A 24,196-nucleotide genomic window follows, 5' to 3' on the forward strand; every position below is an offset into this window, starting at 1 on the left:
GAAAGGAAAGGAAAAGGAAGGAAATTAATGGAACAGAATGTATAAATGTAGCATCACCATACACTCTGCCACTAACAGCCATGGTATAACTGATCTAAACTGCTTAACAAGTAAGAAATCATCTCCACCTTCCTCTTAGGAGACAGGGCTAATCTGATTTACTTAAAAAAATACTCAGTGGCATGACCTCTCAGTTCTGTGCCATGCCCTTCCTGTAACCAGTTCATGTCACCAATCCCAGCTACACGGCGCCGGGGGACTTCCAGCAGCACTGGGTCACTAAACAGCGCTTTACTCACGTCTCCCGTGGGCACTCGATCTGGGTCAGTTATCAGCATTAACAGACCGAGCACGTGACATTCTCCCTTCCCCTTGCCCCATCCATGGCCGAAACTTACCCGTGGAGTCCTCTTTCTTGGAAATGTGAGGTTGAGATAGTTATGAGAAATGGAGGATTTGGCCAAGCTGAGGTCTGCATTTTCTCCATAGTTTTTGCCCCAAGAATCTGTTAGGAAATAAAAATATGACAGAGATCAGACCCTGCCACCACTACCCCGGGGCTCAGGGGCTGTCATGGCTACAAGTTCCCTCCAAATAATTCCCTCCCCCTCAACTAAAGATATAAATGGGCTGGGTAGGGGGCTGATGCAGCTCTAACCAGTGACCTCCCAGTCACAGGGGCAGACCTTCGGCCTCACGTGGCACCTGCCACACACACCTACTCACACACACAGGTCCACCCCGGTTTGGCCTCAAAGTGAGAGGGAAGGCAGGGGGCCGACCTCAGAACACAGGACACCAGTGTGGAGAGCAACCAGACATGGGCACAGGGCGGAGATGGCCCAAGGGCATAGCAAAGCCTGTCCCAAAGCAGGGCCTTACCCACAGGCCTCAGCGGGGTGCCTCGGAAGAGCTCATAGAACTTGGAGAGGTACATGACCATGCTGAGCTGGTCAGGCTCCTGGGCTGACGCCATCTCCTTGCCCGTGGTCACTGGGGGGATGCCAAACTCGCGCTCGGCCACGTCAAATGCCAGTTGGTTGTTCTCCACAGCGTCATCTTCGTTCAGAGAGTCAAAGTTGCTGGAGAACCAGAACAACGCAAAGTTCAGGGACAGGAGACAGAGGTGTGAAAAGCTGAACCAACTTACCTGTAAGGAGCACTGTGGGCAACATTCTGCTGGGTCTCACTGGGTGGGGAGGGGCGAGGGAGCTGCAACCCCGGCTCCTGCCCCCAGTCACCCCAGCCCCCTGCTGCCCTCCCCACCCCACTGCCCCCCCCCACTACTGCCCAGGGAGGCTCCTCCACACTTGGGGTAGGGACCAAATCAGATTTAGGCCATGACAATGTCATTGCTGCCTGGGCTGAAACAATGGGAAAATAATTTGTCTTTGGAAAACTTATCAGCTACTTTATTTTTAAATAGTTTCTTTACGTGCTTGTGCTTTTAATTATAAAAGTATATGGATATCTTGTAAAAAAAAAAAAAAGGAATCAAGGGATAAATAACATATAAAGTAACAGGTGAGCACCCCATCCCCTTCTTGAGGCAGCCTCACTTCCTAAAGGCACCGAATGATAACCCTCTGGGAGGTTTCCTTTCAGCCTTCTGGATGAATGTGCCCGTGGGTGTGTGGTTACTCTGCAGCCGATCTGAATTCAACATTAATACATGTACTAGGCCTTCAACATCACAAAGTGTGTCCAATCTTCCTATCGACGCTGCCATTATTCCCAATTTACAAAGAAACAAACTCAGAGAAGCTAAGGGACCTGCCCAGTGCCACACAGCTAACTGGTCTGCTAACAGCTAACAGCTAACAGATCTAATTCTCTTGGCTGTAAAATCCTCAAACTCGTCCCCAGAATGAGGTCTTGCACGTAATTTCTCTCTTGTGGGGAGAGTGCCCAGGGGTGAATGCTCGATTTCCCCAGCACGGGGGTGGAGGGGATGTGGGGACGAGTACAAGCACGGAGCCTGAGCTGCGTCTGCTCCTCACATATTAGGAACACAGGTTAATCAAGCTGCTGACAGAGTAATCAGTGCAAACAGCAAAGAAAAAAACTTAAGAAAAACTCAAACCAAAGATAGACTTTGAGCCAGGATTCCACATCCAGCAGAACATCCCTGGTTCCCCTTGTCTCCAGGGTACCCCTGGGCCATGGAGGGCTCAGCAGGTGCAGCCTGCACCCCCAACTCACATCAGCTCAGGCCGGAAGCGGTGGATGATGGCGCACAGGGCCAGGCCGCTGCGCCAGGATGTGGTCAGGTCGGTGACGTTGACATGCTGGTAGCCCTCGGTTTGCTGCTGGCACCAGGTTAAGAGCTTGCTGGGCCGGATGTCTAACTCTGCATGAGGGGGAGACAGACAGTGGAGAGAGTCATGGAGCAGGTGCATCTGAGCCGCGTCTTGAGGAGTGTCGAGGGATTCATCAGACAGAAGGCATTCCAGGAAAACAGAAAAGGGCCGTGCCATGGAAGAATCTAGCAAGGCCGGGCAGGCTGTGTACAACAGAGGCAGCAGCAGTGGGGCATGCGGTGGGAGGGGATGGGAGGGGATGGGAGGGGAGGCTGGTAAGGCGGTGTGCACCCAGCGGCAGGGAGGAGGCGGGGTCTGGGCGGGCAACAGAGACCGAAGAGGTCTCTCGGCTGGACGGTGACCCGAGCCAGGCCGGACTGATGCTGGGGAGTTACTCATTTAACCATCCCTTCCCTCCACTAGGAAAAGTGTGTAGCATGTGGGGCCTGTTATCTAGCTGGGGAGACAAGATCCCCATACTGTAAACAACAGGGAGGGAAAAGCAAGGCGCAGTTCCACCGTTCACTTTACTGTCCTAAGTGCTCGACACATATTCTCTCCTTGACAACCGATTTGCAGCTGGGGCTGTCCTTGTCCTGGTTTTACAGATGAGGAAATGGGAGGACAGAGGAGAGGTACCTGGCCAAGGTCACGCAGGTCACAGCAGCAGAGCCAAGTGGGCTGCAGGGCCTGGGCCCCCACGGCCACCCTGCAAAGCGATCCCCCACCCCGCACCCAGCATCCTGGCCGAGGACCCAGGGCAGTGGCTTACCCCTCCTGGAGAGGCTCATGGATCTCCTCACCGAGCCCAGCCTCTCGAGAGGGCACGGGTGCAGCTCCTTAGTGACATACAAATGCTTCACCTACAAGCCAAAGAGACCACGCAGCTGCCCACCGGGGTTTCCCTGAAGCCAGTCTTGGGGCCAGCCCAGCTTCTCCTCCACGTCCACCATCCTTTTCCTCTCTCGCTGGAGGGCAGGACTTTGGACAAGGGGCCCCAGGGAACCTGAGATGCAGAGCCATGGATCTCAGCTGTCCACCCAAACGTGGGGGGACTCAAGTGTGAAAACACACAGGTGGCTGATTTTACAAACAGCAGGACGGGGTTTGCAAACAGCACAGCCAGAAGAAGTTAGCGGCTGTGGGTTCCTGAGTCAACAGGAGGAAACTCAGGAACTGGGAACTGAAAGGACCTGATGGCTGGCCGAGTAGACTCCGTGACAGAGGCGTGCTCAGCAATACCGATGCACGGTGACAGTAAACACGTCAGCGTGTGTGCAGATGAGGACAGACATGGCATCTGTTCTCGTTCTTTCCTGTGGGCTAGAGAGACACTGACTCTATGGTCTCTCATGGCTCTCCTAGAGAGAAGAACTGGTCCCACATCGGAGCCAGGAGGCATTGGCGGCCACAGCCTTGGGGATGGGGCCAGGTTTTGCATGACCTCCCACCCACCGTTCAGGGCAGGGTAGCCCAGATGGGGCCCAGGGAAGGACTTACCTGATGGGGCCTGACACAGTTGGAGTTGAGATTTGGGTACCGTGTCCCTGGGTCCAGCGTGTACTGCTCAAAGTTCTTGTTGATGTTCTCCGGGGTGGTCTGAGGTAACAGCCGGTAAAGACTTTCTCTAGGATGAGGCAGAGCCCAGGGGTCAGGGACTGCTCTGGCAGCCTCATCCCCTCATTCCCTCACCCCTTCCCTGCTCTTAAGGGCTTCTTAGATGTGTTTGTGTACCTCTTCCCTGCAGTGCCTGGCCCCTGTGGTTCCTGAGACTCACAAAGTGGGGGACAGTTGAAGGGCTGGAGAGGGTGGGGGGGAGGGGGTGTCCAGCAGCAGTGATGCCGGCTTCCTTCCCCCGAGCAGAGGGCAGGGACACCAGAGCTGGTAGCCGAGGGACCTGTGGTTTTGCTATAACCACCACTCAGCCACGCTGCCTCCCGTGGCCTCCTGTCCCCACAGGCCACCACACCCAAGACCCACAGAGGTCTGCCCCCCCCACCATCAGTCTTGCCGTCTCCCAGTCCACCAGCTGTTACAGCCACGGGGCCAGCAGCGGGGTCTGGGGGGGAGCTCTGGGTCTCAGCAACAGCAGGAGAGGCCTGAGAGGTCAGATACCCGGCCCCCCACAGGGGAAGACACTCAGCCCCACAGCCGAGGCTTCCCCTCAACCTCTTCCGCTCACAGTGCCTGGGCCATGCTGGGAACCCCAACTTTGGGGTCACTCCAGATCAAGATTTCTCTTCTGCATTCAGGTCCTAACATCCTGGTCCCCAGAGAAGTCACGGGAGGAGGTAAAACATGACACAGAGAGTTTCCCCGGGGATCCTGATGATCAAATCAGGCCACATGTGGGAAGGAAATACAAGAGGACAGAGGCTCCAGGCTCATCCAGGAGCTGCCTGATGGCCAGCCCTGCTCCCTTTCCTGCCTGAGCTGTGGAACCAGTCCTACCCCAGCTGGAAGCCCCACTGTCAGTACTCACCTTTCAGCAAGCAGCTCCAGGGGAGGGGTGCCCTGGTCCCAGCTTTTCACCATCCAGGCTGTGTCAAAGGCTGCCAGGAAGCCTCGGGCACAGCCTGTGCCCATGGGCCAAAATGGCTGGAGAAGAAAACATGCAAAATTCCAGATGGTTCTCATGCCCACCCTCCCCCCTCCCCCCAGCCTGCTATCCCATTCTATCCAGCACTTTGCTTGCTGAGCCCATGGAAGCCCTGAAGGGAGTGTGGGTGCGGTGTCACAGGAAGAGCAAAACTGCTCTGGGGCTCAAACAAGGCACAGGCAAGTCCGTCTGCCCACACCCCCCACACCTCCCCACCCCGGGGAGGGAGATGGAAATCAGGAAATGCTTCACAAAAGAGTTGCATTTATGCTGATTTTAAAGAACGGGTAGGCTTCTAATCTTGATCCGTTCAAGACTAGCATGGGCAAAGGCCTGGTGGAGGAACGGAGCTGAGTAGCAAGAGAGAATGCTGAGAAGGGGCGGGCGGCGGCGGGGGCAGATCACAGCCCACACACCATGGTGAGCGAGGGCTGGTTCGCCAAGCTAAGTTCTAACTGAACTGTCCCATGGGCACCCAAAGCATGGTTTGGAATTTGACTCTTAACTTGGGATAAACAAACATTTTTTGGTTACTACTTACTTTAAAGATAAAAATGTAACCCTGCTGAAAACATTCGTTCAATCTAAGGATGCATGCAGTTGCCGACGCTCTGCGAAGCATTTTGAGTAGGGAGGCCACGGATGGAAGCTGGACTTTGGAGCCCACATGCCCTTTGGCCCCCTCTCCGATCTCCATGTTGCAAGGCCCCAGAGAGCTCCCCACGTGAGGGAGAAGATGTGGCCCAGCTGAGGGGGTACATGTTCTGAAGAGGGCCGCCCGCCCGTGAACGGCAGAGCAGGGCTGACTAGTTTCGTACTGTGACAAAGAGATCAGCCTGAAGAGCCCAGAGTGGGGAAAGGAAGGCAGAATGAGCAACTCTGGGTCTGGTGAAAGGGCAGGCCAGGTGCAAGCCGGAGCCAGGATGGGTTTGGCCGACTCTGGCCTGCTGGCAGGGAGCCCATCCTTCCCCTTGGCTGCACGACAGCAGATGCCGTTGGCCACACCAGAAATGCAGGGATCTGTCTTCTACTGGGAATCGGGTGGGGTTCCCAAATGCAGGCGCTACCTCGAGCAAGCTGTCGCCCACCAGGGCCACGAGGAGCTGGTGTGACTGGCGCTCGCGCACCAAGGCCGCATTCTCGGAGGCGTACATGGAGGTAAAGTCGAACATGGCCACGTCCGGCTGCCCGTAGTGGTTCAGAGCAAAGTCTAACGATGGCAGCTGGTAATTGGTGGCGAAATCTGCGGCCTCACGGGCGTAGGAGAGCAGGTTGTCCTGGTTCACGTTCTCTGCACACAGCAGCATCTCCGTGTCGATGTAGTCCTGGGGAGAGAAAGAGAGCACAGTGCGGGAATCCGCCCCCGTGACAGGCAAGCCTTCATACCCACGTCTTTGCAAAAGGACTTGGAATGGGCTTGCACAGCAAAGCTAAGCAAAACAGAAAATCAGAGCCAAAGGAATCAGGAGGAACCAAATCAGTCATCTGTCAGGGTTAACAGAGCTGTGATTAGGCCTCACGCTTGGCTTTGAGCTTCCTGGCATCCAAGGCAAAGGGGAAATGTGATCTATGGCAGGGCTTTCCTTATCAGAAAGAAGGAAGCGTAGAAATTCCTAGGGGAGGAAATTTTTTTCCTGGCACTAAATTCTAAAAGAACGGTCTCACGTAGGAATTTTGACAGGGAACATAGTGTTGTAATGACCAGCTTACTCAATAATGGTCTAGCGGTAAATGCAGGAGTATATTTCCCATGGCTGGTTCTTGTGATAACTTTCAGTAAAATTAAAAGACAAGAGAGCAAGTAAGGAACAGTGATTTCTTAGTGGACTAAGCTAAGCTAACATGGTCCAGACATGCTGTGTTTAGTGGTCAAACAAGACCAGAAAAGACATGGGTGCTTGGCAGTGCTCGCAAACCTTCTCTCCAGAATCAGCTCTCTCTTTTCTTGAGAGGCTAGGGCTGCTTGGGGCTCTGCTGTGCTCTTACAATGTTAACTGTCCGCTCCCCGCTGGAAGGAGGAGGGCCCTGGCTTAGAGGAGCAGGATATCCCTCCCTAAGGGACCCTCGCAGCGACCTGCGGGACGTCTCCCAGAGTCTAATCTGCTCGTCATATGGCTAAGAAGCTAGAAGGCTATCTTTCCCAAAACGTGACACAGAAAGTGTAGATCCCAAGGGGAGGCGGGGGCATGGGTGGGAACCAGTGTGTAAGACCAACACAGGCCTTGGGGTTATCCAGAGCATGAGGTTGGATTCCACCTTTGCTGTTCACTGAGCAAACTTGGGCAAATCGCTGAACTTTTTTGAGTTTCCATTTTCTCATTTGTAAAATGGGAATAACAAAACCCACTTCACACAGTGAGGACCGAAGGAAATCATAGACATAAAGTCCCCAACCCGATGCCTGGCACGTGGGAAGTGCTCAGTGAATGGGAATTTCTGTCCCCTGTAATTCATGACGGCACAAAACACAGCATCTGGTGCAGTATGTTCCTGGACCCGCCCATGCACCACCAGGAGCATTTACAAAGGTCTTAGCAGGCACAGCCACGTCTACAAACAGAGTGACCCACTGTGCCAATTTTCCTAATAACCACGATTTCAAATATCGTGTTCCAGAAATTCTAACATGTTCACACCAAACTACATCACCCAGACCGCACCCAGCATTGGCCCGGGAACCGTGTGTCAGCCGGTGGTGCTCAGGCTGGAGCTCCTGCCATTCACTTGTCCTTTCTCATGCCTGTTCCTACGGTCACATGACCAATTCCCTCCCTTAAAGGTGTGGAGAGGAGACGGGGAAGGGTGAATGGAGAGGTCTTGAAAACACCCCCTCTTCAAAGCATGCCGCAGGTGGGCTGGCTGACGAGTGAGTGTGAGCACTGCACCGTGAAGGTCCCTGGTGCTGGTGGCCCAGACAGGAACGCGGGGACCTGCACAGGGAGCAGACCCCCAGGCTGTGTTGGGCTGAGAGCCCATGTGGCCCAGGGCTGCTGGGAGGAGCCGAGGGACCTTGTCAGGCAGGAGGTTCCAGGGGAGTGGGTGGATACAGAAGCAGGACCACGGGGATAGGGTGAGAACAAGGACAAGGGAGAGAACGGAGGGAATGGCAGGCCTGGAGAAGGGAGTTCTAAATTAAGACAGAGGCAAGAGAATGAGGGTGGGGCCCACTTTCCACAGGCACAGGTACCGAAGAGAGGCTGTGTCCTAGGCAGAGAGGGGGGCAGTGGAGAGAGAAGCAGCAGGAATAGCCCAGGTGGGGAATCTGACAGGAAGAGGAGTCGCCCCACGTACTGAGCTAAAAAGAAGGCTGGAGACCGGAAGAGAAGGTCAGGCAATGGCTTCCAGTGAGGGCGGGTTCAGCATCGGGAGACCAGCTATGATGTGTGCTCACCTTGCCCACCTGGCCATAGTGCTCCCTCCCACAGTGGCGAGACCAAGCCTGCTGCATCCAGGATCCCTAGCCTGTATGTATGTGGCCCAGCAGAGGCAGGGTCCCGGGGTAATGGGCTGCCCTCCTTTTGTGACAGAGAGCAAGATGGACAGAGCGGGGAGCCCAGAGGCATGGTTTCCTGAGGAGAAACTTCACTCTCCCTTCAGCAGCCATGGAAAGAAGCCCAGAGGTCAGCAGGAATAGATGGGGAAGCAGATCAGTCAGTCACTCAACACACATTTGCTCAGCACCTCTGTGTGCCTCTAGGAAGATGCTGACCCATGTGGGGAGAGGAAACGAGAGAGGACATGCCATTCCCCTGGGAGCACGACAAGAATGTTAATTTGAGTGACTTGGGTTAGATGGACCAGCTCCCAGCTATGCAAATGCTACAGAGCTTGGCTGGACACAGGGAGACTCGAGGCCAGAGCTCCTGAACCAAATGGCCGTCCAGCTCTCTCATGTCCGGCCTGGGGCCTGTAATTTCGAGATGAGAATTCCTGTCTTATACCTAGAGGCCCCTCAGCACTGGCTCAGAAGATGCCCCCAGAGTCTGTGAAGGAAAGAAAGGCCTTGGTGAGGACACCCACGAGCCCGGGATCTGCTCCCAGCTCTTCCACAGTCATGACAGGTTCACAGTGAGTCACACGTGCCCACCTGTGCCGTGACAGACAGATGGGAGTATGGAGGAGCTTTGACAACTGCCCAAGAGCTGAGTCACCATGAGCAACATGTCTTGACCTGGACAAATGCCCTGGGATGCCCTGAGGGAGCCCTGGTGTCCCAGAGGCTAGAGTCCTTAGCCACTGAAATAGGAAACCCACGTCAAACTCTGCCTAACGCCCTGGGGGTGGGGTCAGAGGCTGACAAAAGCCTCCTCGGTCCCTCCTTTGCAGAGATGCCCACTGTGCTGGCAACCCTGGACCCCAAACAGTCCTTCACTGTCTGCCATAGTCCTCCCGATGAACGAGGCAACTTCAAGAGGGGTGCCTGTGGAGCAGAGGAAAGAAGGGGCCACCGCCCCCACCTCCCCCAGACCACGTCAGCCGTGGAGTACCAGACGCTGAAACTCATTGCTCACATATCTGCTAGCTGTGCTCAGTCAGCTTCTTCCAACCCCCATCCCGCCATTCACAGCCTCCTGTCTGTAGCTCGGGCTCCTCAGCGAGGACCTGAGCCACGTGGAGAAGGCCCCGGGGATGGCTGGGTTACTCATGTCACCCGACCAGCAGCCAGCACAAGTGGCAAGAGGACAGGCACATTCTTCTCCGACAAGCAACAATGAATGGTCACCATGCCGCCCGGGCTCCAGGCTGACACCCCGAGAGCAGGCTGACCTCGGATGGCACCAGGCAACAGCCGGGGCAGGAACAGAGGTTCTGGAAGGGTTGAAAACCTGACCAAAGAAGCTTCCAGCCCAGGGCCCCCAACTCCATGTGCTTTCTTCCAACTTGGTGCTCGGTTGAAGCATGAAGATGCAAAGGCAAGACACAGAGGCCAGGAAGCCAGCAAGACAAAAAAGCAGGTGTCCAAACCAGACAGAAGTTACGCAGGGAATCTGTAAACTCCCCCTATATGGGCCAGGCCCTGGGACAGTTGCTCTGTATGCATTTTCTCATTTACTTCTGCAAACAACCCTTTCAGCCAGAAACCATTATTCGGAGTCTCCAGAGAAGGAGACTGAAGTTCAGAAAAGCTGAGCAGCTTAGTCACAGTCCTGAGTTAATCTTTGACTGAGCCAAGATTCAAACGAAGCCTTTCTGACTGCGAGAACAGAGAGCTCCCCGCCACCCCATGACAAGAGGGCCACAGAGGGAAATTCACAAGCGAATGTTGTCTCAGTGCCCCACTAGGACGAGGAGCCCCCATCGGCCTCCAAATGACATGGGACTTTCCCGAAACAGGGGCAGGGTTGAATGAGACGTGGGGAAGGAAAAGACTCAGCCAATCTCTTGGGAGCAAAGGCTCACACGAACACCTGGGTGAGGGTCTCAGCACAGCCCACAGCTCTCTGCAGAAACACGTCTGTGCGTAGTGGTGTGGGCTCCTTCATCCAACACTCACACAACAGCACGGAGGAGGAGAGTGGTGGGTGGTGGTTCTTTCCCACCTGCCCCCTACCCCCTTGCTCAGTTCCTGAGGGACAGCACCTACTCCTGCACTTGCTGGGTCACAAAGGGAAAGACAGGACATCGCAGCCAAGAGATACGTACATTAATGATGACACCTTTGTCAAGCAGGCTCTGCTTCTTGGCGGTCATGACAAAATAGTGGGTGCAGTCCTTGTAGTAAACAATGTTCTCAAGATCAATCCCTGCAAAGGGAAGCGTGCATGGACTCAGTTTGACTCCCTCCGTGTCTCAGTGCCTCGCTGCATTACAGGTGTCATTACCTACCTGCATGTATTCACGTTAGGCAAGTTTTTAAAACATACAAGGCTGGAAAAGATGAAACTAAGTGCTAGAATTTACCCAACTCCACACAGCTAGCTTTTATTGTACCACAAAGACACTATGTGGTTTTTTTTTTAAGGCTTATTTATTTATTTTAGAAAGAGAGAGCGCACGTGCATGTGAGCAGGGGGAGGGGCAAAGGGAGAGAGAGAATCCCCAAGCAGACTCCTCTCTGAGCATGGAGCCTGACTCAGGGCTTGATCCCAGGACCCTAAGATCATGACCTGAGCCAAAATCAAGAGTCGGCTGTTTAACCGACTGAGCCACCCAGGTGCCCCAAAGACACTATGTGTTTTTTTAAATTAAGATGTAATTGACATATAACATGGTGTTAGTTTAAGGTGTACGACATGTTGATTTGATATATTTATATATTGCAATATAATTAAAGCATTTAAAAAATAGAGAAAACCTCAAAGTCTTTAGGGACTGTGGACCAGTATTTCCAAGCTAGAGTGAAGTGCTGCAGAAGGGCCAAGAGCTGTCCGGGGCATGGCAGCTAAGCAACAACAGAGCCAGGATTTGAACCCCAGCTTGTCTGATTCCAAGTCCCATCCACCATGCCATGCCCTCCATGTGGCCAGAGATTCAAAGAGCTGTGGGAATTCTTTCAAGACTGTGCGAAGCGATGTTTCTACTATCCCCCCTGTGTGTGGGGAAACCCAGATGCCCTGGCAGGAACAACTCAGTTTAGAGGGCTGGGTTGTATAGCTTTGCACTTTCCAGCAATTGCAAAAACACTTCATAGGTTAGGTTTCTGCATTAAAAAAAAATGCTATGAGAGCTTAGCTCAGTGGTTCTCAAAGTGGGGCCCCCCTGGCCAGCACCATCAGCATCACCTGAGAACCCAAAAATGCTAATGATCAGGACCCCACCCTGGACCTAGTAAATCAGAAACTCTGAGCGTAGGGCCATCAATCTGCACTTTGACGAGCCTACAGGGGATTCTGATGCACGTGTCAGTTCGAGAACCACTGGCTTAGCTTCCTCAAAGGGAGAGAAAGGAACAGACACATAACAACCTATCAGCAGTTGATAAGGGCGTCCTGGGTAACCATAGGAACCCCTTTATTACCGTTAAATAGGAAACAGCCATCAATGCAGAGGGCCCCCCAGAGAATGGGAGGAAATTCATCGTTGTCACCTTGTAAGGGGCACAGTGAAACAATGGCCAAGGGTGACCATCCCAGTGAAATTTAAAGGAAACTCATTGAAACATTTGGAAAAACACACTCAATGTCCTGTCATAATTCGTATTTGGTGATTTGCTGAAGTATTTATCTTCTCAGTTTTTGAGAGGAAGGGAGGGTTGAACTAATTCTTAAATCATTCAGAAGAGCATAACATGCTGGGAGAAAACACTCTAATAAAATCATGCCACCGTGGTGAAACTCAGAAGGTCACACAATGAGCACATGTCCTCGTGGCCAGAGAGCGGCACAGTCTGCTCCGTAAGGAATCCCATTCCTAGAAAACCAAATGGAAATATTCCAGCAGGAGCAGTTTGCTCTGTAAGGGTAAGTAACTGAAAGGTCTAAGTCAGAGGCCAGCACACGTTTGCCATAAAGGGCCAGACAGTAAGTATTTCAGGCTTTGCAAGCCATCCGGGCCCACAACCACTCATGGGCAGTGACATGCATGAACAGGCGTGGCTGTGTTCCAATAAGCTTTCATTTATGGACCTGGAAACCTGAGTTCTATATAACTTTCGATTTGTCAAAAAATATTCTTCTTTTGCTTTTCCTTCAGCCATTCCAACCACAGTTTGCCAGCCTCCAATGCAGACACTCGGGCAGTGACAAACATCCAGTTCCTGAGCTATTCTGCAGCCTGCAAAACTGACCATCCGGAGGACTTGGCTGCAATATGGACAATATTTACAATGCGAGGCCGAATGAGAAAACCAGAATCACAAAGAGTACTAGCGCCCTGCTAAGAGCTGGAGCCATGTAAAAAGGGAGGGTACAGGTGGACGGTTACTGAAAAGCAGTATATGGAAATGAGGACTATTTCTGTGCCAGGTTGACAGTGAGTGTGGATGATTTATTTCTAGCATAAAAATTTTAGGGGCGCCTGAGTGACTCAGTTGGTTAAGCGTCCGACTCTTGGTTTCAAGTTAGGTCATGATCTCAGGGTCGTGGGATCGAGCCCCACGTCCAGCTCCACGCTCAGTGCAGAGTCTGCTTGAGGATTCTCTCTCCCTCTCCCTCAGTTTCTCCTTCCCCCTCTGTTTCTCCCCTGACTCACACTCTCTCTCTCAAAATAAATAAAATCTTTAAACAAATTTTTATTTAACACTGTTGTCACACTGCCTTTCAAGGAGAGATAAGATTTTAAAATCAGGTTAAAAGAAAAATCTGGAATTTACTTAACTGGCAGCGGGGTTTCATCCCTCTTTCTCCTCACCGTGCTTTACTTCTCTCCATCATCTTTTTGACCACCTGACGTGCTAGTTATTTGTTTACTGACAGTCTCCCCCCATAGAATATAAACTCCAAGAGAGGGGTCTCGTTTTGCCCACTGCTCTTTCTCAGGCCCTTGAGCAGCATCTGGCACCAAGTACGCAGTCAATAAATATTTGTTGAGTACATGAATGAGTATCTTCGAAAGATACTCAAGGCCCATGGCTAGGGGACAACTGATGCCCTGGGGTGAGTACATGTTTCCTGGGCATCCCTGGATGTCCCTTATGGGGAACGACAGCTGGTACACTGAACTAGAACACCTACACTTCTTCGGGGACCAACCCGGGGTTACTGGTTCCCTCCTCAGAGGGCTCCCTGAAGCTCATGCTGCCTCAGGCATAGACCGATCTCCCTGCATCAGGGTGGTTTACCTGGGTGTCCATTACTGGACAAGGAGCCATTTGGGGAGGGGACAATGTCAACCTCAACTCTGTACCCCACGATACTGAATACAAGCACACAATGGGCATGTTGACTAAATGCTGAGTAAATATATCTTTATCCATTTTCATGTACAACATCCAGAACCTTCCCTCGAGAAGCTCTCTCATCCTTGAAGGAACCCTGCCCATTTCTATCCTATGGAGAAGTCCCTGCTTCCACTTAATCAGAGTGAGTCTCCCAATCCCAAGAGCTGGGAATGCCTAGCACGGACAATGGCCTGGTTTGGAGAAAGGTGAAGGTCCCACCTGTTTCTTCTTTAAGGTCCTGAAAAAACTTCTGGTTGAAGATGAAAGCCACACCACTGATCTCTTCCACCTTGGCCTCAGCTGTGCTGTTTCTGTTTATGAAGTTGGCGGTGATGGCAATAGCCAACTTCCCACGGAATTCTTTCCTTCTGAACCCTGCGTGAGGAAAAAGGCAAAAAGGGAGTCTTTCTTCTGCATTTGGTGTGAAAACTGAGAACGATTATGGAGGAAGCTGTTCTCAGATGCCTCACAGGCCAGTGAAACTAGAGTTCTGCATCTCTGGAGAACAGGGGCAGGCATTTGGAAATGCCAAGGTTCGTACCTGAGGAAGAAACACACCACCAGAGGCCTCAGTCAGGGGGACTTTCTCCTTTCCTAAAATCTATAGGACCAATTATTCTGGTTAGGCTTCTACATACAAAAGGCTAAAGTGATTTTCCCAGCAGGCTCATCCTGCTAAGATTTGCTAGGCACTGTTGCTAGGAAAACCCATGACACGTGCACTTTGAACTTACATGATTCAAACAAGGTTGTCAGCATTTTTCATGTTTTCCTCCATTTGAAAAGTAGGATTATGAGACTGAATTCCTGTGGGATGGGGATTTTAACGAATTTTCTATTTCTAGTCTCCAGTGATTGGCGCTTAGTCCGCACTCAGTAAATATATAATGAGTAGACAAAAGTATAACTTGCAATTGATTTAATACAATGATTCCTTGGGGTTCTAGTAGTTAATGGTTTACATTAAAATTGATTTTCAATGGTGGTGACACAGAGGATCCCAAGCAGGTGGTCACACTTCAATGGAGCATCTTCTGCCAATCCCCTTCCTTTCTAGCATCTGGCTACCCCATAGTCCTGAATCCTCCCTCTGCCCCAGACACTGTTGTTTACTTTGCTTCACTCAAGGCTCTCATCACAAGGGCAGGCTCTCTGGACATGCCTTTGTGTTCAGCCTCCTCTGGGAACTCTCCCTACATTTGCTCACCACATACTCAAACCTCATGCTGATTCCCAAACTTCTCTGTCAATACTCCCTTTGACTAGAAACCTTGGGGTTTTTCTCAATACCTCCTCTTTAAATCATTCTTCATTAGACTTTATTGAAATGGTCAGAAATGGCCACTATTGTCTAGTCTAGTATTTCTTAACTGGGAATGACCTTGGCCCCCAGGGGGCATCTTGGCAAAGTGTGGAGACATTTCTGGTTGCTACAACTTGGGGGGTGCTACTGGTGTCTAGCGGGGAGAGGCCAGGGATGCCGCTAAGCATCCTATTGTGCACAGGACAAAGAATGATCTGGCCCCAAATGTCAACAGTGCCAGTATAGGAAAACTCCCACTCTAGTCTACTTATTTGGTGCTAAGCTGCCTAAATGGCTCCCCTCCTTCTCACAGCTTCTTTTCCTGCCCATGATATGCCTAACTATACTCAGGCAAAGTGTGGATTTTGGATTGGCAAATATTCAGACTTACAATTTTACCCAACCACCAAAATGGCCCCATAAATTCCAACAGCACAACATCCAGGTTAGCAGCTTAAAAAGTCTTTGTCAGATATGGGTTATTGATTGCAGGGGTCGGGCGAGTGTAGGGATGGAGGAGAAGAGAGAGGCGCAAGAGTGGGGAAAGGGTCCTGGTGGCACAGCATGTGGGTAGGGCCCAGCTAGGCAGCCCACACCTCCCAAATCCTCCAGCATCAGCCCTCTTTCCGGGAGTGTGTTCTGTCCTCAGAGGACATGCCCTCCCCATCAGAAATCCGCAGCCTGCAGACCTTGAGGGGGGCAAGCTTGAAGAGCAGATAGCCACCAATCTGAGAGAGGCCATGTGGGACCACTTTGTCCATTATCTGCAGTCTCGCCTTCATACAGTTAGCGCCAATTAGTACAACCTCTGAGTCAATTGATCTTCGGGGGAGGGGCTAGGGGATTGAAGACATTTCTGGCAGTGGCGCTCTTCTCCCAACCTGACCAGATCTTACTCCAAGAAAACATGTTATGCTTCCAACTCCAGAACTCAGAGAAGCAGGGTTTTGCACCTTGACAGTCTGGGAAAAGCTCATCTTATTGCCCAGCAGTGAGTGTGCTTAAAAGTTACGGAAGCGACGGGCTCCTCCTGCTGGGGTATTACATGTGACAGGACAAGAAGGCCACGGAGAGTCTAAGAATGGTTGTCTTAGCTAGATGGAGTAAGTGGGAAAGTGCTAAGTACCATGGATTCATTGACAGGAGCTCAATAAATGCATGTTGACTTTCAATTTCCATGGCACTTTACCTTTATAAAGCATTTTTACATACAAGTCCTTTCCTAGCCCTCATGACAATGCTCTGAGGAGGTTCTATTATCTACATTTTACAGATGGGAAGCCTGACGTTCAGAGACCATGAAATGCTTGCCCTCTGAATGTTCAGCCTCAGGCACGGCAGGACAGTCTGCCCTTCTATCAAGGCCCCCATCCAGCTTTGGCACCTGCTATCTTGCCCCCATTCTGCAGCACCCCCCCAACTCCCGTGCCCCACCCCCCTCAGCTCCAGGAATAAGCGTCTTCACCTTCCAGCGTGTTCCTGCGGCCGTCGGCGCCAATGATGACGTCAAACTCAAAGTCCGACAGAGAGTGGTCCGCAGGGAGAAATTCTGCCCGCCATCCGATCTCTGCCAGAACAGAAAAATGATTTGAGTTGGCAGAGAAAGGTGGGAGGTCCCTTCAGTATTGGCCGGGGAAAAAGGGGATAATATCACTAGGTAGAGGCACCGCAGGCAGAGCTGCCAGAGGAAAGATCCAGAGTTATCCTAAATCACACCCTCATCTGGAGTCCTTCTGGCTTTAATAGCAGTTCAATCCAGGACAAGGTAAACCAGCAGCACCCACCCCATGCCTGATTTAACTGGTTTCTCTAAAGGCTGGGAATCTATCCTCAATGATTCTCAGGCCAGTCTCACTTGAACCCTGTTTGTCTCAGTGTATTCTACCATGTTCTCTTCATAGTCCCCTCTCTTCCTCCTTGCCCTCCTATTACCAACCAGACCTGAAGGATGTGCTGGGTGTCATGAAACCAGTTTGGCTTCCCACTTCATTATGCTCGAAATGTTCTGATGGGCAGCACACAGCCTTCGATGAGAACATTTCCAGGTAACACCTTGCTGGTCACCCAGAATTGGGTCTGAGAAAGGCGAAGGCACACGCATCTCTGGAAGTTCACTAACAGATGCTGTCTTGCTACAAAAGCCACGGAAGGCCTCTCCTCCATTCTGAAATATTCTGGGCGGAGGACAGGAGAGGTCAGAGTCGTAACGAGCCCGCAAAGCTCTGAGGTCTCCGACACGAAGCTGCCCAAACCACAAGCCCTGCCCAGGCAGCAGCAGCTTTCGATAAGAAATAAGCTGCAGAGGCATCATGAACAAACTCTGACCATGGTGTGTGTGACTTCAGCATTTACATAAACATACTAAAAGGAAAAAAGAGCAACGTGACTAAAGAAGACGACATACCTACCACGGGTGTATTTTGTGGTTTGTAAATTATGCTTCCATAAGGCTTCAGAATATTATATACCAAATAATATCATGAGCACTTATTTCATATTTGCTCTAGAAGCTTCACGTTTTTTTTAACTGGGTTTTAAAATATCACGTGGGTACAACAAGTGTAGCCACATGTCCGTGTGTGTTCCCACGCAGCCTGGAGAGCATAGGAATGAACTTCATCAAACGACTGAATCTAGGTCTTCTATCCTAATTACCTATTACTTTGTTTGTCAAAGTACCACTTCCCGACAAGGTAACCAAATTATAGGTTTAATGACTTAATAAATCCCCTGGGAGGAGAAGAGCAAACCTAAAGTGACAGCGTTGGTCAGGAAAGGTAACACATCCTCTGAAGGAATTATGCCCAACAGCTCCCGACAAGAATAACTCTTACAGGAACATTCTTTGAGAGCTGCGAATTCGATTTCCATTCTGCAATTTCTGATTTCTAGACAAAAGAGGAAGATTATACTGTACTTTGATTTTCTTGATCTTCAGGAGGCTCTAGAACCTTTACAAACTCCACGTTCACATGGATTTCAACTCCCAGCATCAAGGCCACCTTGAATAGGATGAGCTGCAACTGACGAATGCCTGTTAGAAAGGAAGGGGGAAAGAGAAGAATTATCAGTAGCAATGCTTGAGTCCTCCTGTATGCTATAGCATATAGTCCTCCTCTATAATCGCTGCTCAGTGGTCTCTGAGCAGAGCAGTGTTCCAGCAATGATCACGACTGAGAACTAATTATGTGCCAGCTACTCAGTGTTTTCTCGTTTAACCCTCACCATGACCCTGTGGGATAATTATTCCCATTTCACAGATGAGAAATTGAGGCTCAGTGAGGTGAAGTGACTTGCTCAAGGTCATACAGCAGCAAAACTAGAATGTGGACCCAGATCTGCCTGATTCCAAGACTGTGCTCTAGCTTTTAGAAAATGCTATCACGATGGAGGCTCTCCCTTTCCTGCCTCCTTCCTGAGACGGGCTAGAGGTCTGACAAGTTAAAGACAGAAAGAGGAGTAGACCTAGAGAGTAATGGCCATAAGTAAAGTCAGTGATGAAATGGGTCATTTTGTGAAGGACTGAGCCTAAGCTCTTAGCCATCCAGGGTCAGCGTCAGGTGGGAAATTCTCTCCACAGAGCTGGACTTATGGGAATTCACCTTGTACCCACTCCCTAAACTCCCCTGATGAGTGTCACCACCTCGTTTCTCTACCTCGTCCCCAGCCATTCAGCACACATGGGCATGCCTCCAAATATTTTTCTGTAGAGCGAGAAACTTTCTGCAAGAGGCTGGGGCACTTGGGAGTTAGGAGGCTTCTGGGGGTGGCAATCTCAGTGAAAATCTCCTTCACAGGGGGTGGGGAAGAAGTCAGATTGCAATGGAAGGGGGCATAAATGGGACACACAGACCAAGTCTACACCCCCTCTTTCTACAGCAAATGCTTTGAAATAGGAAAAAGTAAAGGAAATAAGAGAGGGTAGAGGGGCAGTGAGGTAAGGGGCAGGAACCCGGGAGGGAGCAGAGTGGAGCTGAGCCTCCGACATGGGGCGAGGGGAGGGAACAGGTACTCAGGTGGAGGCCAGTGCAGGAGGACGGAGACGGGCTGGGGCTGGGAGTGCCCCCCAGTGGCTTCTCCTCCCCAGAGCACAGGAGGAAGGCCATCTGCTCAGAAGGAGGAGGCTGTGGTGGAGGTTTGGAGCAGCCACATGGGAACTGGAGGTAGATGCTGACATGGGACAGTTGGGAACTGCTGAGCCGTGCTGGGGGGCGAGGGCAAAGCCTGGGCTGCAGACCAGGGTTGGTATGAAACGAAGCCAGTCAGCTGGGGCTTAAAGAAGCCAATGCCCCTCATGCCTGGAAACAGGCATAGGCAGCGGCCTGGCCTCTCCTCATCATTTCAAGGTTCCTAATTGATCTTGTTCCAGCACATGGGAGGTGTTCAATAAATTCTCCCTGTCTCCCTTCCCACAGGCTATGGAACTGCTCTTGACAACAAGTGCCCTGAATGTCAGAATCTCAGATCCAGACTCTTGCCAGTGTTTCTGCATACCGGGATATTTCTGAGAACTAGGGGTTAAATGGGAGCCCCATCAGTCGGGGCAGAGAGGGGCTCCCAGCCAGCAGGGAAGGCAGCCCAACAGATGGGGGTGGTGCTCTGGTGCCCAGCTCTGCCTCTCAGGAGCGCCTGATGGGAAAGTGGTGCTCAATGTTGTAGTTCCGAATTGGGCACTAACATACATTCTTCTGTGGGTGGTAGAGAATATCCCAAAAGCTGACACTGCAGCCTTCTGGGCAAACCCAAATTTCTTTCCAATGGACTCCTGGAATTTTCTCATGCCAGAGTGGGAATAAAATCTGGGGCCTCTGCTGATAGGTTCCCCTGTACCCATGACTAAATTACATCCTATGTGGCTGCCCACCTTCTCCAGTCATTGCTCTGAGCCCCACGCCCTTTCCTGTGGTTCCTGTCTGCATGAGAACACGGCTCACAGGGCTCTCCTCCCACCCACAGGTTGGGAGACTGCAGCTCTGACATCTGAAGCTGGGGACCCTGCTGCCTCTTGCCCACTGCACACCAATGGATGCAAAACATTTCCTGAGTACCTAGTACCTGCCAGGCACAGTGATAAGCACATCACAAACTTGACCTCACTTGATTCTCTCAGCGGTCCTGGGAGGCAGGCATTCATCCCATGTACAGGAGACAAAACTTGGGGCCTGCAGAAGGTAAGGAATTTGACCCAACTCCCACAGCAAATGGGCAAGACAGATTTGGGGCCCAGATTTGTCCAAGCCCTTGAACTCTCCCCACAGTGTTAACCTCCCTGACTTTTATGGGACACAGTTTTCTATACGAAATGGGTAAAGACCTCCTCCCTGCTCAGCCCAAGAGGGAAGTCTGTTCTCCCACAGCCTGTCTGCACAGATCTTGCCTGGAGACCCAGGCTGGAGTAACACAGAGCAGAAGGGCCTCGGTGCTCCCCAGAGCGTACTCGGCATGCAGGGCTGGCCCAGGGCCTGAAATCCATGTTTTCTGCTCCCCACTCCTTGTCTGGGTGAACCCCTGTCATGATGCCCTCTCTCTTTTTAGAACTCAAGGCAACTTGGTTCAGGGCCTGTCAATTGTGTCATTCCTCTGTTCTAAAACCTCAGTTTCCCCCAGAACTGGCAGCACAACATCCAAGAGGCGCTCGACACCCTGGCCCATTTCATGGTTTTGTGTGCCTCCCTCATCAGAACTCCTCCAGCAAGTCTGACAACTCTGTTAACGCGCAGTTTATTCCTGACAAAATCTCGGTGAGCCGTCTGAGAGGGCAGACCGTGCTACCTACCTCTGATTCTATTTCCCATATTTCATCCATTCATCCAACAGAAGTTGACTGAGCACCTACCATGTGTCGAGCGCTCTTCTATGCCCTGGAGACACTCTGGGGAACAAGGCACACCGCAGGCCCCGACCTCATGGTGCTTCCCTGGGCCTACGCAGCACAGAGCCAGCATAAGGCACAAAGCAGGCCCTTCACGAAATGTCTGCCGGCTGAATGTATGGATCCCCCAGGGACATGTAAGCTGGAACATCCTGGAAACTCCTCAATGTGGAGAGATGTGCCCCACCCAGGGTCAGCCCTCTGAACGGGGTGCCATCATGGGCTCTACTCACTGATGTGGTCGATGGAGCCAGCGCAGAACTTTCCATAGAACTTCTTGGCTCCCAGGCCCCGCAGGTCATGGATGGTGAAAGGCCAGAGGTGCAGGACATTGTTCCTGGAGAAGGTGTCCCTCTTCTCCACCACAACCACTTTGGCCCCCAGGTAGGCAAGTTCAATGGCAGTGCGCAAACCACATGGTCCTCCCCCAATGATGAGACACTGCAGAGGCAAGAGAGGAGAGAGACATTCAGTGACCTCTAGCACTGTGGACCCCTCGTCAACAGCTAACGGGTCCCCCCAAATCAACCAGCAAGTACAAACCAAGCACCTGTTAGGATCTGCCACTCATCCACCCAAGGTACCTTACCTGGGGGCCTAAGCAGGCACCGTGCCAAACCCTGGAAGGGATGCAGAGGTGCAGGGACTGGGGGGAGGCACAGAAAGATACACTTGAGGTTCTGAGCCAGACTAACCTGGGCTTAAACCCCAGCTCTGGCATTTGACCTCTTAGCTTCCTCATCTGTGAATGGGTCTACTACTCTTTCCTCATAGAATTAGCGAAAATAAGACTGCTTTTAAAAAGCTTATGGTGCATCACCGTGACCTTAGATTAGGCGATGGTTTCTTAGATGTGATACCAAAAGCACAAGCAACAAAAGGAAAAGGAGAGAAATTGGACTTCATTCCTAAAATCTTTTGTGCTTCAAAGGCCACCATAAGAAAGTGAAAAGATAGCCCACAGATGGGAGAAAATAGCTGCAAATCATAAATTGGATAAGGGACTAGTATCCAAAATATGCAAAGAATTTAACAACTTAATAATAAAAAAAGACAACACAATTAAGGAACAGGCAGATAACCTGAATAAAAATTTTTTCAAATAAGATATACAAGCGGCCAAAAAGCACATGAAAAGATGCTCAGCACATGAAAAGATGGCTCATTGGCCATCAAGGAAATGCAAATCAAAGCCACAATGAGATACCACTTCATAACACTAGGGTGACTATAATCAAAAAGACAGATAAAAATAAGTGTTGGCAAAGATGTGGAGAAATTGGAACCCATGTAAAATGGTACAGATGCTTTGGAACAGTTTGGCAGTTCCTCAAAAAGCTAAACATAGAGTTGCCATGTGAGCCAGCAATTGTATTCCTATGCATAAGCCCAGGAGAAATGAAAACATATGTCCACACAGAGACGTGTACATGAATGTGCATGGCAGCATTATTCATTATAGCCAAGAAAAATAGAAACAACTGAAATGTCCATTAATTGATGAACACACAAAAGGTGGTATATCCATACAATGGATTATTCAACTCTAAAAAGGAATGAAGTACTGAGATATAGATGAACCTTGAAAACATCATGCTAAATGAAAGACACCAGACACAAAGGGACATAGAGGGTATGATTCCATTTACATAAAATGTCCAGAATAGGCAAATTCATGGAGACAGAAAGTAGATTAGTGGTTGCCAGGGGAGGGGGGAGGGGAGTGGGAAAGGTTTCTTTTTATGGCGATATTTTAGAATCCAGTAGTTGTGGTGGTTGCACAACTTTGTGAATATATTAAAACCACTGAATGCTATACTTTAAAAGGGTGGTATGTGAATATGTGGTATGTGGTATGTGAATTATATCTTTATAAACTACTTGTATGAGAAGAAAAAGCACATGTTATGGAGTTTGGTACACACTAGTGTAGACGCTCTCATTCTTGTCACTGAGACCCAGTGCCTGTCTTCTAGGGACTCTCTGTCTAGTGGCAAACTCAGACTTGTGGGATAAGAAACCAGAACTCTTTGTGGTTGGTTCTATTAGGGGCACAGGCGAGGAAACGCTGACCCTCCTGATAAGCTGGAAAAGACTTCACAGAGCAGGTCTTTAACAATGATCACCATCACCACCATCCTCACCATCACCACCATCCTCATCCTCACCATCACCACCGTCCTCATCCTTACCATCACCATCTCCACCATCCTCATCCTCACCCTCACCGTCACCAGAGTCTGCACCTGTTGAACACTTACTACATGCCAGACACTCAGTTCATGTGCGCCATGTGTTTTAGCTCTTAGTCCTCACAACACATAGGAGAGGAAGAAACTATTGTTATACTCATTTCACAGATGGGAAAACTGAGGCACAACACAGCTAGGTAATGGGCCCCTGGTTTCCCAGATCCAGAGGGACAGAACCAGGATGCAGACCCAGGTGGTCTTACTCCAGGGCCTGTCATGCTGTACTATTACTTCTGTCCTACTTCTGACAGGAATAAAAAGAAGAAAGAACATTTCAGCAGAGGGCTCACCCATTCAAAAAGAAAGAAGTTCCAGGTGGATGGAGAGGAGGATACTTTGGGAGAAGGGAAAGGAAGGAGAGGAAAGAGATGAGATTCAGTCTGAAGCCAGATGCTGAAGGTCCTAAACACCAAGTGAAGGAGTATGACCTTGGTCCTGCAGACACTGGGGCCATGGGGAGCAGAGGCAACAAAACCAGATTCTATACAGGTCCCACACTCAGTCCGAAGAAGGACAAGGGTCCTTCCCCAAGGAAGCTACAGCCCTATTAGGAGAGAAGGGACAGCACGGAATGACCTAACCGGTTGTTCTGGGCAAAGCCCTTCTATTTAAACAAAGTCACCAGCACCGTGTAAAGACAGAGGGAAACGGCACTGTTCTGGCTGAGAGAGTCAGAGACCCCTGTGCTGCACCCACCCTACCCCCAGGCAGCCCCTGCAGCACCTTCAAGAGGCCAGAGTCCCCCTGGGGCGGGGTCTAGATCCCTGAGGATACCCCAGCAAGGCAACAGGGAAGGAGACCTGTACCCACACCACACTGTTCAACATTGCAGAGGCATCTGGGAACTTCCCCTCTGCTCAGGATCAAACCTTATCTTTAAAAAATGCATTTCCCTTCCCCTAGCAAATATTCCATCATCCAGTTATCACTCCTCTGGGGCCTCTGCGGTCTCCAAGGGAAAGTACAAACAAGCATATCAGAAACTCCCACACCACAATCAGTGTGGCTTACTGGCTGGAACCTTCCAGGGAGTTTGTGGAAACCCCATTAGG

The 24,196-nt window shown here is 50.9% G+C and overlaps 1 protein-coding gene across 15 annotated transcripts in view; it reads right to left on the reverse strand.

Annotated features, from left to right (window-relative positions):
* Positions 1-24,196, reverse strand: part of MICAL2 (microtubule associated monooxygenase, calponin and LIM domain containing 2) — a 213,540-nt gene that overhangs the window by 110,259 nt on the left and 79,085 nt on the right. For all 15 annotated transcript variants that reach the window (XM_081798584.1, XM_081798589.1, XM_081798587.1 and 12 more), the window contains 12 exons: positions 21,126-21,333; positions 17,938-18,054; positions 16,486-16,587; positions 13,937-14,092; positions 10,543-10,643; positions 5,967-6,224; positions 4,783-4,898; positions 3,801-3,927; positions 3,073-3,163; positions 2,203-2,350; positions 883-1,082; positions 399-505 (listed from right to left, as the gene is read on the reverse strand). In XM_081798584.1, coding sequence (XP_081654710.1) covers positions 399-505; positions 883-1,082; positions 2,203-2,350; positions 3,073-3,163; positions 3,801-3,927; positions 4,783-4,898; positions 5,967-6,224; positions 10,543-10,643; positions 13,937-14,092; positions 16,486-16,587; positions 17,938-18,054; positions 21,126-21,333 — 1,731 coding nt within the window. The remainder of the gene's footprint in view (positions 1-398; positions 506-882; positions 1,083-2,202; positions 2,351-3,072; positions 3,164-3,800; positions 3,928-4,782; positions 4,899-5,966; positions 6,225-10,542; positions 10,644-13,936; positions 14,093-16,485; positions 16,588-17,937; positions 18,055-21,125; positions 21,334-24,196) is intronic.

This window comes from Leptonychotes weddellii, chromosome 11 (assembly GCF_054177405.1).
Source record: "Leptonychotes weddellii isolate Sample4059 chromosome 11, ASM5417740v2, whole genome shotgun sequence".
NCBI lineage: Eukaryota > Metazoa > Chordata > Mammalia > Carnivora > Phocidae > Leptonychotes > Leptonychotes weddellii.